Source organism: Cryptomeria japonica, chromosome 7, assembly GCF_030272615.1.
Source record: "Cryptomeria japonica chromosome 7, Sugi_1.0, whole genome shotgun sequence".
In the NCBI taxonomy this organism is placed as follows: Eukaryota; Viridiplantae; Streptophyta; class Pinopsida; order Cupressales; family Cupressaceae; genus Cryptomeria; species Cryptomeria japonica.
In genome coordinates, this window is record NC_081411.1 from 194,338,158 (window position 1) to 194,357,385 (window position 19,228).

General features: G+C 32.8%; 1 protein-coding gene across 1 annotated transcript; it reads right to left on the minus strand.

Moving 5' to 3' along the window:
- Positions 1-14,188: 14,188 nt before the first annotated feature.
- Positions 14,189-18,844, minus strand: LOC131056405 (GEM-like protein 7). The gene is made up of 4 exons (XM_057990780.1): positions 18,461-18,844; positions 18,303-18,374; positions 14,846-15,120; positions 14,189-14,750 (listed from the first exon to the last, which is right to left on the minus strand). Exons 1-4 carry the CDS (start codon positions 18,762-18,764, stop codon positions 14,598-14,600), a joined length of 804 nt encoding a protein of 267 aa, XP_057846763.1. The 5' UTR covers positions 18,765-18,844; the 3' UTR covers positions 14,189-14,597.
- Positions 18,845-19,228: the final 384 nt, after the last annotated feature.

A 19,228-nucleotide genomic window follows, 5' to 3' on the forward strand; every position in this document is an offset into this window, starting at 1 on the left:
TATAAGTTAGATGCATGAAACTTGGAGATATGAAAATGATATAATGAGAGCTCTATTTATAGGAAAAATAGGGCAATGGATGATCAAGATTGGATAATCTTAACAAGGGCCATGATTGAAAGTTAATCAATCCATGTTTACAATTTTCACTAATGAAATGGTGACAATTGTCAACAAGAGGTTGCTTGAGAGGATATTAAAGAAGCATTTAATGCTTGAGGAGACATGAAGGTTACCTTAGGAGGTAAGGGTTAAGGTTAGGTTAGGGTTATACATTGGATAAAGCTTTTATCCAAGAGATAAAATCTTGTGCAAGGGTTAATAGGATAACCAAGGTTAAAACCATGAATGATTGATGAGACCCTTGGGTTAGATGAGGGTTGAGTTAGAGAGAAAGTCTCTAATCATGCAAGAAGTTTGAGTTTAACCATTGATGGTTATGTAAGAGCCTTTAATGGTTTGGAAGACTTTGAGGGTTAACTTGTTGAGGACATAAAGCCTTTAATGCATTTCAAAGACTTTGGAGACTTTGAGAAGTGACTTCCCTTTGCTTAGGATTGTGACAATAATTTGGAGATGGATTAGAAGAATCTAGCAGGGGGTTTAGGAGGCAAGTGGGAGATGTAGGAAAATGCAAGTGGATGGAGGAGAATTTTAATTAAAATAAATTACTTTATTTCAACAAAAATAGAAGCAACTTGCATAAATACAAGTGGGGGATTTAAATAAATAAATTAGATTTATTTACTTGCAAGGATCAATTTAATTAAAAGGGGAGAAAGGGGAATTAATTAAATAAAGTGATTTATTTAATTAAAGGTTAGAAAAGGCTTAGGTGAACTTAATTAAATAAATTGAGTAATTTATTTAATCAAATAGATGAATAGAAATAAATTAATTAAATAGAGGAATGAGGTTAAAATGAATATTAAATATTCAATTAGGAAAGTGGTTAGATTTATGTCTATAATATTGTATACTATAATATATATAGAGTGAGTATAAGAGAGAGAGGAGGGAGGGAGGGAGGGTAGAAGGCAAAGAGAGTTATCTAGGTGTGGTGGGGGGATGGAGAGAAAGAGATAGATGGAGGGATCTAGAGAGAGGGGGGTGGAAGGGCTGGAGGGAGGGGAGAGAGAGAGATTATGGATTGGGAGAGTAGGAGGAGAGAGAGAAAGGGGGGTAGAAGGCATGGAGGGATAGAGTGAGAGAGAGATGTCTAGGTAGGAGATGAGATATAGGGGGAGGGGGGAGAGAGAGGGAGGGAGTGAGAGAGATTAGGAATTGGTGGCGAGAGAGAGAGAGAGAGAGAGAGAGAGAGAGATTGATTGATTGAATGGGATGACACGAGGGTTAGAGATAGATGTAAGGTGTGAGGGAGAGAGAGACCAAGTGGGAGAGTAGGAGCGAAAGGATATAGGGAGATGCATGTATTGAGATCATGGGTGAGAGGAGAGAGATAAACATAGAGGGAAGGGGAGAGAGAGATGTAGGTGAGGTGGGTGTTAGCATAGGTTTTTTATTTTTCCTTATATTTGGGGGTATTTATTTTCCTACACATTATTTAAGTTTGCTTAGGTTATTAGGAGTGGTTAATATGAGGACACATGGCAAAATATATCAGCTACATGTGTAACTCCCACCTACTCATGGGTAGTTGAGTTATGCACCCTCTTTTGGATTTTTGTGCCACCTCACATAACCACTATTTCATCATTTCCTAAGTGGGTTATGGGGTAGTTGGGTTTCTCACCCTCATTTGGCTTTATGTGCTAACTTTATAACTCCTTTTTTGTTTTCATGTGATGTTATGCCACATGTTTTGGTATTTACCAAGTAGGTTATACCTCTCACTTTCTATGGGGAGTGGGAGTTAATGCACCTCTTGGATATATATGCTATTATTTTTCTATATAATAAGCACTATACTCTCACCTTCACTAGTTTAGTTATAGCTTGGTGAGAGTATTCTCGAAATTCTCTTCTTTGTCTCTATTTTTCTCTCATTTCAGATTTCTCTTCATTTAGCTATTTTGATCTTCAATCATTTGCTGCTTGGAGGTGCATGTGATCTACTACTGACATCAGATCTTGGCATGAGGAGAGATAAAGATCTAAGAACACAGCGAAGGGGAGAGAGGTAGAGAGAAAGGGAGAGTGAGAGTAGGATAGTAGGAGAGGAGGGAGGGAGCTCAAGATAGAAGTACTAGGTAGAGAGAGATGAGGAGAGGTGGGTACAAATAAGTGCCCAACATATATATAATTTTAATATATATTATATATTAATATCATAAATCATATCATATTTAGATATTTATTAGTAATATATCTATATATATAAATAATTATATATTAATTAAAATATATATAATATATATTAATATTAAATATTATATATTGATATTATATTATAGATAATTATATAAGACATTATAATATTTTTATAAATAAAGTTAGCAAAGCACTCAAATTTATTGAAAACTATAACAAAATTTACAATTCGAGATGAGGGGAATTGCTAAAACAAAATCCACATAGAAGAAGAAGTATCCCAAACAGTGTCATTACAAACCCAAATATAACCTAGTACAAAGGAGACCTAAATATACATATAAAAGGTCTCAATAGGAAGAGCCCAAAAAGAACAAAATACAAAAAAATGACCATAGAGAAGGTTTCTTTATAAAGGCAACGACCATATAAATAAATTAGAATATGTTATATTTAGACTAATAAATTATTTTAAAACTATTTATCTAAACAAAAAAATTAATTATAATAAATAAACTAACAAAGAATCGAAAAATACAAATAAAAATAATGGATATCCATTTTTTGACAAAAAACTACAGCTTTTTGATTCCCTTAGGATTGCTTTGTAATTTGGCTCGGACATGTCAAACTTGGAAAGTCAACAACAAAAACATGTTTACAAATTTTCTTTGGTTTTCTAGACTTTGCCCATGTGTCTGACAACTTTTTTTATTCGAAATCAATGAAACAAAAAGGGATTATTAGGGAAACTATTAGCTTTGCACCAATATAAATTATGGCTTATTTTGAATTGATTAGTTAATTATTCTACATGCATTGTGGCCAAAGTCCTAATTGATAGGTTGATTGAAAAATATCTATAATTTTAAAACGATTTCACATATTTTCATTACAAAAGATGCAACACATTCTATGCTTCACATGCTATAGGATTTTAAAAAAAACACACTTTTGACCAAGTTATGGTGGTCGGACATTTTTAAAAACTTCTAGAAATAAATTCATGACTAATTACTTAGAAAAAATTGTACAATTAAATATGCGACACATCGAGGCATGTATCCTCTACTTATATTTTAAGTTTCATAGAATAATATTATGTTTTTCTTGTACTTAGATTGGTTAGACATATACCTAGTTTTTGTCTTTTTCATGAAAACTTAGTTATACTGCATTGAAATTTCAAATTTTCACTGGAAGTAGAGATTTTTTTTTCAAAAAAGACCTGGTAGCTTAGAAACTACATTAAATTTTCTACAAATTATGTTGTTACATACTTTTAAAATTATGTTGATAAGCTATTTAAATTTTAATGTCAAGTAGTCTAACTACTTTTCTGAATTTTCATCGCCACTTAAGGGTCTGTTTTGTCCCTAATGGTCCTGCTCACACCAATGAGTAGATAAATTTGTTTTTCAATTTTGGAATTGTCCTTATAATACACCTCATGTGAGTAACCTTCTTCCTCAGCATATAGATTGGATTCTTCTTCTTACTGACATTCTATTGTTTTTATTTTGTTGCAACGTTACCAATCTTACCATATTTGAAACATTTGAATGGTATCTTACCTTTATATAGTTTGGTAGATCCTCTTTTCAATTTCCTCACAATATTTTCTTCTTTGGGATCTGAATCTTCGCTAATCTTTCAACCCTCTTCCTCCATAGTTGTCTTGAATGATACCTCCTTTCTAAGAGTTTTATCATTTGCAATTCTCTTTTCAAATACTATTGAGGTACCTTGTTGTTAGATAGTTCAAATAACTGGAAGACAATTGAGAGGGGGGGTGAATTAGTTGTCATAGATTACCAGAACATTTAGCAATTAAAAATTTAATACCAGAACCCAAAACATTAATACCAAAATGCTTAAACCAAATACCGAAATAATAGTTACACCAATTAACCATAAACAATAATTAGAGAATAAATACCATCCACATGACACCAAGATTTATATGTGGAAAACCTGGTAAAGGGAAAAACTAGGGTGGGAATCCTACCCATAGTCAAATAATACTTTTGCAGTAAGTATGTGAATTATAATTGAGGGGCCTGCACTTGCAGGAAGGCCAACAGCCTAGAGCGCATTGCTCATCATGAAAGGAGTCTCACTGACTACATATAAATCCTGACTACAATCTGGAGAAGTGTTTGAACTGCAAAGATAGCATCTCCTATGCCTAAGTACAGTCTCGATTAAGCTCAATATCAGAGGACTAAATCCTCTTACATAAACCCAACTCAATCTCCAATGATCGACCAAATCCTTTGCCTAAATCATATTACATTTTCTGCACATTACATCCCTTGACCATAACCATGATGATCTACAATGAGATCTTACATCATATATACAAACCCTCGACCAAAAACAATCAGGTCGACCACTAGACAATAAACCAATTACATAATCACAAAACATGTCAGCCTAAGACCAAACAAACAATACTCAACACATAAGACATCTTGGAAACACATCAAGAGGTCCTATCTACACGTTACATTAAGTCAGTCCATAACCTAGATCAACCGGGACCCAATATAGGTCCACATGCTAAAGCAATGATCTCCATCCGCCAAGTCTTGAACATGATCAACAACAACATTCTGAATCTCCACCAGAAGCTGCACCAATACCACTTATGCATATCATCAAAGATCTTCATCAAATCTTTTCTGGTGAAACCCTCACCGGTAGCACAAGCCAAGCTTCCAAGAAAACAAGATAGCATCCAATCATCAGACCAAAACCAACTGACTAAATATGAACATGAGTATCATGAATAAGCCAATTCCACAACCAAACTATACCAAAGTATACTGGATCATGTCGGAACCAAACCAACTTGAAACCACTCATCCTACCGGGACCAGAAGGGTGCCGGTAAAGAATCCAAAATAACTAGTGTTGACATCAATGCAACACATAATCAATTCCTCCAAATGGCCAACAATCTCCCCCTTTGGCATTCATGGAAACACTAGATGTGAAAAACATCTAAGTACCAAGAAATACCAAACAAGTCTCCCCCAATGGAAGACAACCAACAATCTCACACATAAAGATATATCAATGAAATTCTGAAACAAAGACCAACCCCCCCTGTGAATGATATCTCTGTAATGCTCTGAATTACACATATATCTCTCCCCCAAATTTTTACAACTCCCTTTGACATTAATGCCAAAAATATGACAAAAAATATCAAAGAAAAAACATAAACCATTGAATCAAAAAGTTAACTACTCCCTATGAGCACTAGCATCCCCACATCAATGTCAGAATGAAAAATATCTCTGATAATACATACCAGACTAATGCCAAAAAGCATTAATCAGTTCTTTGCCAGAGGGGCAAAAACCCCTAACCTGTCTCTCAGGTACTCAAAAGGTTCTTTAGACAAAGGTTTAGTGAAAATATCTGCAATCTACTCTTTAGTGTTCAGATAAACCAATCCGACTTCATTTTCTTCCACCTTCTCCTTCAAAAAGTTATATTTGATAGATATGTGCTTTGTCTTAGAATGAAATGCTGAATTCTTTGATATGTCAATAGCAATAGAGTTATCACAGTGAATAACTATTGGTCCAATGCAATGCCCTTTGATATCCTTCAACATTTGCTTCATCCATAAAACCTGTGCACAATTAGTAGCAACAACAACATACTCAGCTTCAACAGTAGATAAAGAAGTACATGACTGTTTCTTGCTGATCCATGAAAACAACTTCTTTCCAAGAAAAAAAGCTCCACCAGAAGTACTTTTCCGGTCATCAACATCTCCAGCCCAATCAACATCTGTATATGCACATAAAGTAAATTCATCATCCTTAGGGTACCACAAACCATATTCTGATGTACCTTGCAAGTATCTAAAAATCCTTTTCACCGCACTCTCATGATTTTCTCTAGGATCACTCTAAAATCTAGATGCAATACAAATAACATTCATTATGTCAGGCCTAGTTTGAGTCAAATAAAGCAGACCTCCAATCATAGATTTGTATCTTGTAGGATTTACCGGTGCAGAAACATCTTTCCTTGTCAATTTCTCACTTCTAATCATAGGAGTACTTACCGGTTTAGAATCTTCCATACCAAATTTATTCAACAATTCCCTAGTATACTTAGTTTGATAGATGAAAATACCTTTGTCAGCCTGAGTAATCTGCAAACCTAAGAAAAATTCCATTTCCCCAATCATAGACATTTCAAATTCTTTCTCCATATTTTTATAAAATTCCATGCACAACTTATCTTCACCTCCAAAAATAATGTCATCAACAAATACTTCAATAATCAGTATATCATCATCAGTGATCTTATAATATAAATTACTATCAGCATCACCCTTAGTAAAACCAAGCTTCAAAAGCTATTTATCCAACCTTGCATACCAAGCTCTAGATGCCTGTTTCAATCCATATAAAGCTTTCCTTAACCTGCAAACCATGTTTGTATCATCTGATAGTGAAAAACCATCAAGTTGCTCAATATAAACTTCCTCATCAAGATCCCCATTCAAAAATGCACACTTAACATCCATCTGATAAACCTTGTAGATCTTATGGGTAGCATAGGCAAGGAATAATCTTATAGCTTCAATCCTAGCTACAGGTGCAAAAGTCTCACCATAATCAATTCCTTCCTTCGGAGAATATCCATTACAAACCAATCTCACCTTATTCCTTACAACTTGACCATCCTCATTCAATTTATTCCTAAAAACCCATTTAGTTTCAATAACATTCTTATTTTTAGGCCAGGGAACTAAGGTCCATGTGTTATTCTTCTAAATCTGATCTAATCATTCTTCCATAGATTTCAACCAATATTCATCTTTACATGCTTCAATTACTGATACCGGTTCAACTTGAGAAATTAAACATACCTCATTAGTTGCCAGTCTTCTTCTTGTCATCACTCCATTGTTCTTATCTCCAATGATCAGATCTTCTGAATGATTTAATCTCACATACCTAGGAGTCCTCTGACTCACCATTCCTCTTCCCGGATCTTTAGTTACTGTTGAAATTTTTGAAACTCCAGGAGTAACTGGTTCAACACTCTATTCCGGTAAAGGTGCTACTAGTTCAGATATAATCATTTACACCACCGGTTCCTTCTCATAAACTCTAATTTTACCTCTATTCAACTCATCCACCTTAACATTATCACTCTCCACAATTCTCTATGTTTATGGTGAAAATGGAAACAACAACATTGAAAGACTAAATAGATTCAACCACAAAACCCTAGCCTAACAACAACAAAGATCCACCATAACATATGAAGATTACCTAAGACAATGCAAATCAAATAAAATCACAAAGATTATACCATCACATGTCCAATAGGGTTTGGATCTCCATTCTTCCTATCTCCATTGATCTTGCTTGATATATTTGCTCTCAGATTTTATGTGTGCACAAGAGCTCAACAAAGAACGAAAATGTGGTTGCAAGTAGGCTTGATCGCATATGAAAGTTTGAAAGTGTAGTCCGAAGCTAAATAGAATGATTAGTGTTGATAATGAAGGAAGCATCTCCTATATAGAAGACACTGTAAGAAATGGAGGGATAAGATTGAGAGGTGTAAAAGATAAATGGTCGGCTAGGATTAGAGGGTAGGTAAAGGAAATAAAAAAATAATGAGAGGGTAGGTAGTGTAGATATTAAGAGATGAATGACATGTGTCATGGGTAGAAAATTTATTTAATTAATAGAAGAAATGAGATCAACTAAATAAATAAGATATTTATTTAATTTAGGAAAAAGGATAATTTAAATAAATAAAGGTATTTATATAAATGAGAAATAAGGCTAGAAGAGAATAAATGAATTAATTAAATAAATAAAGATTTATTTAATTAATAGAAGAATTAGACTAAAATATTTAAATAAATAAAATATTTATTTAATTAGATGGGACACTTTTAGGTGTCTACACTCTCCAATCTCTTGTTATAACATCTATATGCTTTTATTTTATTAGAATAACCAAGAAATATGCCTTCATCATATGTAAGATCAAATTTGCCAATAATATCATCTCTCCTGATATAACATTTAGTAACAAATATTCTGAAATACTTAACTGTAGGTATATTACCAAACCATAATTCATAAGGTGTCTTACCGGTTTATCCTTTGATATGTACTCTATTGAATGTATAAACCATTGTGCTCACTGCTTCTCTCCAATAGATATGAGGTAGGCTAACTTCCATCATCATTGCTCTAGCAGCATCCAAGATAGTTATGTTTTTCCTTTCCACAACTCCATTTTGCTGAGGTGTCCAGGAAGCAGAAAATTGTCTCCTTATACCATGTTTCTCACAAAAGTTATTAAACTCACTAGATGTGAATTATCTACTATGATTTGATCTCAAATATTTAATCTTTAACCCCATCTCAGTTTCCACTTTAGCCTTAAAGATTTTAAACTTTTCAAAAGCCTCATATTTCTCCCTTACAAAAGTAACCCACATCATTCTAGAATAATGATCAATGATTAGCATGAAATATCGATCACCTTGAAAACTTTTAATTCTAGCAAGGCCACACAAACTAGTATGAATAGGATCAAGAACATCATTAGATTTATCTTGTATACTCCTAAAAGAGGTTTTGACCTATTTTCCCATTTGACATTCTTTACATATCGTACTATAGGGCTTCACAATCTTAGGTATATCTCTAACTACCTTAATTGAACCGATCTTTACAATGCCATCAAAATTCACATGACACGGCCTCTTATGCCATAGCCAACTCTCATCAATTTGTGCAATCAAAGATGTCTTCTCACCGGAATTCAAATGAAATATATCACCTTTTGTCTATGTACCAATTGCAGTCTCCAAACCAGATCTGTTAATGATTTTGCATTTTCCATCCTTGAACTGTAATTGAAATCCCTTATTGACCAATTTTCCTACACTCAAAAGATTATGCCTCAAACCTTCAACAAAATAAACATTATTAGTATTGTTCTTACCATCTCGTGATATAGTTCCTTTTCCTTTGATCATACATGCTTTATAATCTCCAAATCTAACCAGACTGCCATCAAATTCTTGCAAAGATAAAAACTTCCCTTTATCTCCAGTCATATGATGTGAACATCCACCATTAATTACATGTTCATCCTTGTCTTTAATTTTATCAACAAGTGCCTTCTCTTTATGTACATTCTCTTCCAGTGCTGGAACATCTTCCTTGATAGCCAAGAACACCCATTCCTTTCCATTGCCGGAACCACTAGCAGAGTTTTCTATCAGTTCATCATTAGAGTTAGTAATACCTTTCTCATCTGCTATGTAGCATGATTTATCTTTGTTTTTCTTGTACTTATACTTGTTTTGATATCTAGGGTTAGGCTTAAAAGATCTTCTAACTATTTCTTCAAATCTTGAATTCCTTTCAGGACATCTAGATACCAATCTTATTACATGCAAAACATTTTAAAGGTGATTTTCCTTCATACTTACTTCCTACCGATCCTTTAGGTACTCTTCTAGCAAATAGTGCTTCAAGTTTCTCAGACTCACCATCTTATCTCTTCATATCATCCAATTCCTTTTCATATAAAGCTTTCCAATATTTCTTACCAGTTGCTGATGCAGATGCATGAAAAGCAGGTTCAGACATCATAGCTCCAGAAGGTCCAAATTCTTCAAGCTCAAAAGCAGATAATTTCCCAACCAATGAATCTCTGTTGACAGAAGTATTAGCCATTGTTCTCAACTCATTAATAGCAGTAGCCTTCATCTTGTAAGCCAGTGGTAGGGCTCTCAGAACTTTAGAAATAGTTTCATCTTCACTCAAAATTCCACCACAACATTGAATTCCCATAACAGTCTCATTTACCCTTTCCATGAATTCAATAATCCTTTCATCTTCTTCCATCTTTAGGTTTTCATATCTCACCTGGTAACCATCAATTTTAACAATCTTCATTGTAGGGTCACCTTCATTAAGAATCTCCAACTTATCCCATATAGCCTTTCCATTGATTTATCAGTTAATCCCATTATTTGTTGATCATAAAGTGCACACAAGAGGGCTTCTCTTGCTCTACAATAATTCTCGAGCTCCTTATCCAAGTTGGCCAGAGGAGGATTTACAGATGCTGGATTATAAGGTGTAACACCATTCTGTGTGATCTCCCGAATCTCCTTACCAAGACATCTCAGATGAGTCTCCATCTGAATCTTCCATACTGTGTAATTTGTTCCATCAAGCCTAGGAATATCTCTCTGAAATATAGCTCCAAATGAACTAGATGAAATTGAACTGTTAGTCACCATAGGATCTTCCTCTTAAGCTTTCTGCAGAGAGGACCAAAGCTCTGATACCAATTGTTAGACAGTTCAAATAATTAGAAGACAACTAAGATGGGGGGGTGAATCGGTTGTCATAGATTACCAGAACATTTAGCAATTAAAATTTTAATACCGAAACCCAAAATATGAATACCAGAATGCTTAAACCAAATACCTGAATAGCAGTTAAACCAATTAAGCATAAACAATAATTAGAGAATAAATACCATACACACGACACCAAGATTTATACATAGAAAACCCGGTAAAGGGAAAAACCATGGCGGGAAGCCTACCCACAGTCAGATAATACTTTTGCAGTAAGTATGTGAATTACAATTGAGGATCTTGCACTTGCAAGAAGGCCAACAACCTAGAGCGCACTGCTCATCACAAAAGGAGTCTCACTGACTACATAGAAATCCAAACTACAATTCGGAGAAGTGTTTGAACTGCAAAGATAGCATCTCCTATGTCTGAGTACAGTTCCAGTTAAGCTCAATACCGAAGGACTAAATCCTCTTACATAATCCCAACTCGATCTCCAATGATTGACCAAATCCTTTGCCTGAATGATATTACATTATTCGCACACTACATCTCGTGACCATAACCATGATGATCTACAATGAGATCTTACATCATATATATACAAACCCTTGACCATAAACAATCAAGTCAGCCACCAGACAATAAACCAATTACATAATTACAAAAAATGTCGGCCTAAGACCAAACAAATAATATTCAACACATAAGACATCTCGGAAACACATCAAGTGGTCCTATCCACATGTTACATTAAGTTGGTCTATAACCTAGATCAACCGAGACCCAATATAGGTCCACACACTAAAGCAATGATCTCCATCCGCCAAGTCTCGAACATGATCAACAACAACATCCTGAATCTCCACCAGAAGCTACACCAACACCACTTATGCATATCATCAAAGCTCTGCCGATGAAACCCTCACTGGTACCACAAGCCAAGCTTCCAAGCAAATAGGATAGCATCAAATCATCACACTAAAACCAACTGACTGAATATGAACATGACTATCATGAATAAGACAATTCCACAACCAAACTATACTGGAGCATGCCAGATACCAAACCAACCAAAAACCACTCATCCTACCGGGACTAGAAGAGTGTCGGCAAAGCATCCAAAACAACTAGTGTTGACATCATGGAAAAAACATCAATGCAAAACATAATCAATTCCTCCAAATGGCCAACACATGCAACTCATCCATAATCAAACTATTCAGATCTTTTTTTTCTTCTATTGTAGAGACTCTTGGATCAAACTTAGAGAGAAAATATCCAAGTACCTTCTCACAATTACTAATTTTTTCACATCTTTACCAATTCCTCTAATAGTATTGACAACATTATCAACTTGGAGGAAATGGGGAGCAATGTTTTCTTCCTCCTTCATGTTCAAACCTTCAAATAGCACTGGTAGTTTTGAAGGTTTGCCTCCTTCACTTAATCATCACCTTCATAGATATTGTAGATTTTATCCCAAACTTATTTTGCAGTCCTGCAATGCATTATTTTAACAAACTTGTAGTTAGCAAGACCACATAAAATAGATTTTCTTGTGTTTGCATTAGTTTTGCATGCTCTTGTTGGCCCGATCTCTTGGAGGTGTATATGAAACATCATAACCATCTCCAACAAATTGCCAAACATCAAACCCTAGTGCCAACAAATAGGATTCCATCCTTACTCTCCAAAACACATAGTTGGATCCATCAAACAAAGATGCCTTCTTTGAAGATAGACTTTCTTGAGCAACTGACTGTGCCATCCCAAATCTACATCAATATATTAATCTTCTTCAAATGAACTTATCTCTGATACCAATTGAAGGACACACAATATAATTGGGGGGGAGGGGGTGCATCAATATATGCATATTTCAAACTCATTCAACATTAATTACCATTAATAACTTCTCCAAGCATCACAACCAAATTCACATCCAAATCATTACATTAATCACTGAATCATACTTTATCATTAGAGCATCTAAAAAACTAGTAAACCCATTCACATATCAACACATAAGAACATTGGATGTACATGGAAACCCAAAAGGACAAAAACATGATGAGAATAGTTGCTTGGATGTACTATCCAAATTCAACTTCATAAAAGATAGAATTTTACAATATGAAGTGGGCACCAACCAAAGATATCGATCCCCAAGTACATTTGTAGGCACCAACCTACACGAGACACCAATTTCGTACACCAAGATTTGAGCACCCAAACAACATGTGAGACACTAATGTCACCACGTATACACAATTTATGAATTGTGGACCTTCAAACTAAATATAGAGCCTTATTTTGAGCTGATAAGATTTAGAACACTCCCACATAGTACATATGATCTTTTTATGAAACCACACAGTGATTGAGATGTTACTCACATTGCATCACATATATACTTGCACATCAATTATAATATTTGTCAGATACTTACATTAACACAGACACACACACACACTATGAATGAACCTATATCATCTATATATATGTGTTACAATTACAATTACATTTGTATGTTAGCCTAGAACAATTTTAATGCATCTGGAAGTCGGCCACAAGAATAATCTTTAACCAAGCATGTAATAGGCCAGATCCAAAAGCCCACACATTACACCAAAAAATTGAACACATTGTGTTACCTCATGTAGACTTATATGGTCCTAATGGTCATCTACACAATATCTCTGGTGAGAACACATTACAATCCTCTAACACATCAAACTGGAACATCAACTTAACTTGTAAACACAACAGAGTGACCACTCTATTGCTTCTAACTTTTTGTATGTTGAAGCTCAACTCCTGACACTCTCGAATATGATATATCATGTGTATCTTTACTTTAATTCCAAATTTTAGGATATGACACCCAATTGTGATAGAATGCAGAGCATAACAAATTACCAATGTAAACACATTGTCTAAAGAACAAACCTTAGAGTATTCTAAAAACCCTTTTCAAATCACCTTAAACAACAATAATAGATGCAAGATGATATAACAAATATTCTGCAACGAATATCATCAACATAGATTGATATTGTCCTTCTGGAATGATATGACTATGATAGTTGTGGCTCTACAATTACATGCATATTCAACTTCAACTCCACAGTGAGCTCCTTTTACACCAACAAATTTCCTCTAACATTAATGACAACACTTGCATTGTTCCACATACCTGACACTCTTTTGAATAACAAACATCAATCTAACTACCTTGACATTAGTAATAGAATTGGCCAACACCTTTGACATCTATGACAACCTTTTCCAACATAACTTTTATCAATAACAACCATTATGAAGAAAAGCTAGATCAACTATAAAGTAATTCCTTATTTCAAAGAATTTGGAGCCCATTTCATCATCAAATTTACCCAATTTTTAGAAGATAGACTCCTCTCCATCTCAAATACTTGAACATAAATTAATAATTTAAATTTGACCTAACAGATAACAAAGAAAAACATTGATGAATTATTTAACAATACCAAGAAAATGTAACACAATACAAGAATAAACTTCAAGGAATTTACTCAATAGAAATATTGTAAGAAGAACAAATAAAAAAAAGTTATGTTACAACCAACCCACACTTTGAATGTCATACAATAACATTTACATCATAATATCAACACTTTGGCATATACTACCTCATTTTTCATGTCTCCTTTTTTTCTTTTTCTTTCTTTTTTTTTTTTCTTTCTTTTTGTTGCTTTGGTTCTTTACTCTTAGTAAAGAGAGTCACTAGAAGGAAGACTCTGAAACACAATCTACAATCTCCAATAAGGATATACTTAAGACTTACTGTGGAAACAAAGAATAATCTTTGAATAGGAAATAACAATGGGAAGGGAAAAAGAACAAGTGATACTAGTCCTCAAACACATAAAGAAGATGACTAATGATGTTTTAGAGCTTGCTAAATATATTTATAGGCTTTATGGAAGTTCACAAATCCCATAAACCAAAACTCATAATTATCCATTGTTTGTATTTGTATATATTTCTCTGAAGGCTTGTCTGGATTCTCACATGAACTCACTAAAACAATTTTCTTTGTTGAGATTGAAACCTGAATCCAATGCATGGTATATCAGAAGAAATAAAAATAAGTTTACTGGATATCAACTTTGGTACAAGCAAAAAATATGTTAATGGAATACTCACTCTGTAGTAACTTTGAGCTATTCCTCCAGATGGATTAGTGAAGGTGAGTGAGCGGTCACTGCAGAAAGCTAATTGCTTATTTGATATGAATAGTAATCCTCCAATTGGACCAGTGGATGTAGACAAATGACAAGCACAAGCCTTGAGTAACTTCTCTTGCCCATCACAAACAAACCTCTCTTTGAATAGATTTTCCTTGCCACCCTTTTTAACTATGTCTACTCCTAATGTTAGCTTACCCTTCACTGTATCAAACATGCTGGGTCCAAGTTTCACTGCAAACAATACATTTGTTAGTATTCCAATTAACAATTGTAGTTCACACACACACACACACACACACACACACACACACTATATATATATATATATATATATTGAATCACTTCATCAGAACATAATCATATTGAATTATATCATATGTACAATCTTTTTGTTTTCCAATTCACCATAATAATCATTCATATCATACCACTTTCTAGATAATTCCTAATCCCTATCACTTTTATTTTATATATATATATATATAGATTGAATCACTTCATAGGAACATAATCATATTGAATTATATCATATGTACAATCTTTTTGTTTTCCAATTCACCATAATAATCATTCATATCATACCACTTTCTAGATAATTCCTAATCCCTATCACTTTTATTTTGTATATATATATATATATATATATATTGAATCACTTCATAGGAACATAATCATATTGAATTATATCATATGTACAATCTTTTTGTTTTCCAATTCACCATAATAATCATTCATATCATACCACTTTCTAAATAATTCCTAATCCCTATCACTTTTATTTTATACATTAAGTGAATATCATACTACAAGAACATAATCATATTAGATGGACTAGATCATAAGTGCAATCTCATTCCAATTTTCAAGAATTTTGTATGTCACTTGTCTTATTAACTTTTTGATTAAAGATTCATTATCAATTTGTAGTTCTTTTATAACTTTCCATTATAAACATTCACATCATACCACTTTTTAGATAGACCCTAATCCTCTCAATTTTATTTTATATTTCTACTTATTTATCTTAGGATTTTAGATCTAACTTATATTAATGAGATATAAATTATTATAAGAGAAATTTATATACAATAAAAAATAGAAAACTTTATAAACAAAACATTTATTTTTTTATAATAGTTGATTTGATTTTTATTTTAAATAAGGGAAAGATATCAATATGATGATGAATTATATATCATCATTTTTTCTAATTATTTTGATTTATTTTTTTAATTTGACAAAATTTCTAAAACACCTAATGCTTAAAAACATTATATTAATAACATTTTTTATTTTTTATTTTTTATTTTTATTTAAATAAACATTTAATTAAATTATATAAAAAAGTGAATGAAAGAGAAATAACGATTTTTTTTTTTTAATATTTATTACATCCATAAATAATTAAGTTTGAAATCTTTTATTGTTAATTGAAAATATATTGATTAAAGTTTGTATAAATATTAAATGTGCATAATTTTTGGTATTTTATTTTAATTAATTTGTCGTTTTAATTGTTTGGTATTCAGAAATATAATCTAATTTTTTGTTGAGATGATTTATATGTTTTAGAATATTGATTTCTTTGTAACTTCAAAATTAGAGTGTTATCCTAATTGGAGCTTGTACTCGGGAATTGACTTTGTTTTAAAAAAATTAAATTTAAGTTTGGGTCTAAACTAACTTAATTCAAACTAGTTGGTATTTGTAAACTCCATTCCTAAAACTTTCAAATTATGAGAAATTAACATGTATTAAAAGAAATTGCCCCTATATCATTCACATAACAATGAATTCATCATCCATCTATTATCAAAAAAACTATACCACATCTAATCAACCCTAAAATCAACAAACAACAAAACCCTAGTCCTTACGCTAGATCACTCTAACATCTATTGTACGGCATTCCATGACATCATTTCTTAAGTTTCAAGAACTTATCATCATTATAATTGCATTTATTACTTTTTATCTCTCAACTTAATCAAAATCACTAAAATGATCAATAGAAATTGGCTGCAATTAAGGAAGTCTTGAAGATTTCGGCATTGTCAAATGAATTTCAATAGGATTCTTTACCATCTCAAAAATTTCAATTACATGTAGACTTTTGTGAAACTTTATTGGTGGCAATAAATTTTTAAGAATCACAAGATTGAAGTTGTCAATTTGCATAATAGAATTTAAGAAACAACCTAATTCAAATTATCATTCTAGATCTAACACATTTAATTTTAAGATATTATAAACAAGCATTCAAAATTTGATGATCAAAACAATAGACATTTTTTTATCAGCTCTCAAAATCAATTAAATCCATTCACTTTTTTTATATCCAAATTTCAAATTTATGCAATATAATCTATCATACCTCTAATTAAATTGTATTACTTATTATTTTCATTAATTCTTGTTAAATTCAAATTCTTCCATTCCAAACATATATAAAACAACTCATGAAAATAAGCCAGCAGGTAGATGTAAAGAATTGTATACAATAAGCTACTAAAAAGTTGTGATCTGTAAAGACTTATGGCAGTTAGCTAGCTAGGTTTTAACACTATTTTAAAGTCTCTAATATAGGAAGACTCGCTGGAATAGGCATTGCCACTAAATTCTGCTGTCTAAAAATGGCAATATGTATGGACTTATCGTAGTAGGTCAGGCACAGCATTTAAAAGTTGCTCCGGGAATTGTCACTAAAAATCTACCATCCAATGTTACATATAAAAACTCAACAAGCTAGGGTTTGCAACGTGTTGGTTTTCATGAGGGTGTGCTATAACATTATAAATGGCTCTTATAAATAATAACTCATCATTAGAAGTGGCTCTATAAGATTTAGATTGTCATAGAGTATGTGCATCAGAGTTTGTTGAATGGTTGAGAAGTATTCTTAAAAAAGAGGTCATAAATTGATATCATGTAGAAATAAAATATGTAGACCTTGTTTGTAGTACAGTTAAGTGCTTTCTATATATGAAATATGAGGCAGTCTCATATATTGTAAGTCATCTGTAAATCCAAAAACAGATGACATGATATCATAGATAATAAAACAATCTTATGTGAAAACTCTGTAGTCTAGAGTTGTCTTACGAAATTCCAGATAACAGACCCTATAACCCTGACTCCTCATCTACTAATAAAAAGATATGAAAAGACTCATCACAGTATTCTTTACGAAATTCTGGGTCTCCCTAATAACCCTGACTTCTCATCTACTGATAAAAAGATATAAAAAGACTCATCACAGTATTTCTTACGAAATTCTAGATTACAGGCAAGAATCATGCTAACTCCCTAATAACCCTGACTTCTCATCTACTAATAAAAAGATATAAAAAGAGAAAACCCATGCAAGGATTAAAAAACCAAGCAAGCATATTTAAAATACTGAAGTTACTTACAATGTTCAACAAGATCTTTAACCCTTTTGCTGCATTTGACCACCATGCCCTTCATTGCTGAATCACCATGAGCTGCAACCAATGTTCAGAGACATGTAGGCCATATAACATTAATGGATATAATGAAAATGCATGCTATATAATTCTAATATTCTTACCAGAGTTGGTTTTTGGATCTGTAGGAGTAGGCTCCAAAACATAAGGGCGTGTCTCCCCCTTGGGCTTTGCAGGAATCCCTACAGGAATGTAAGTCTTTTTGGTCTTGTGGTCTGAGTGTTCTCCTTGGCCTTTTTCATTCAAGTGCTCAACTGACCTTCTTGATCCTTCCTTGCGCTCTGAATACCCAAGAAAATAATCCCCCATTGCACTGTGATATATGGTTGGTCCATGTGTTGCATTTTCTGATTTAGGGTGGTTGCTGGATTGCTGTTGGTTTTGATCTGCACTGTGATCCAAACTCATTGCTCTCTATAGTCTGTAGATCAGGCTCTGTACACAAAGAAGAGGGTAAGCTGATGATGAAGAATACAAATGAGTGATAGAAAATATATATAGACTCATATATCTTATTCTATTCATCCATCACTGATAACAGATTATATATTCTTTCTTTTATTTTTTTTATTTTTTTGTATTGTAGAAGATTTGATGACTTTATCATTAAAATAAATGTTTTATTTTGAAGAATATTTCTAAAGATTTAAAAAATATTTTATAAAAAAAACAAATTTGATGCCATGTTTTTTACATAAAATTTGTAAGCAGAAGACTGGATGCTTTAATGGTGTCTTATTGTTGCCTCCCAAAATAAGATGCCAGACTAGAAGCATAATGATCTGGAATTTATAAAGGCCATTATTGACAAAGTGAGAGAGTACTTTATTCTAAAGAGTGTGGATGTGTCTCAACAGGATGGCTATTCATTA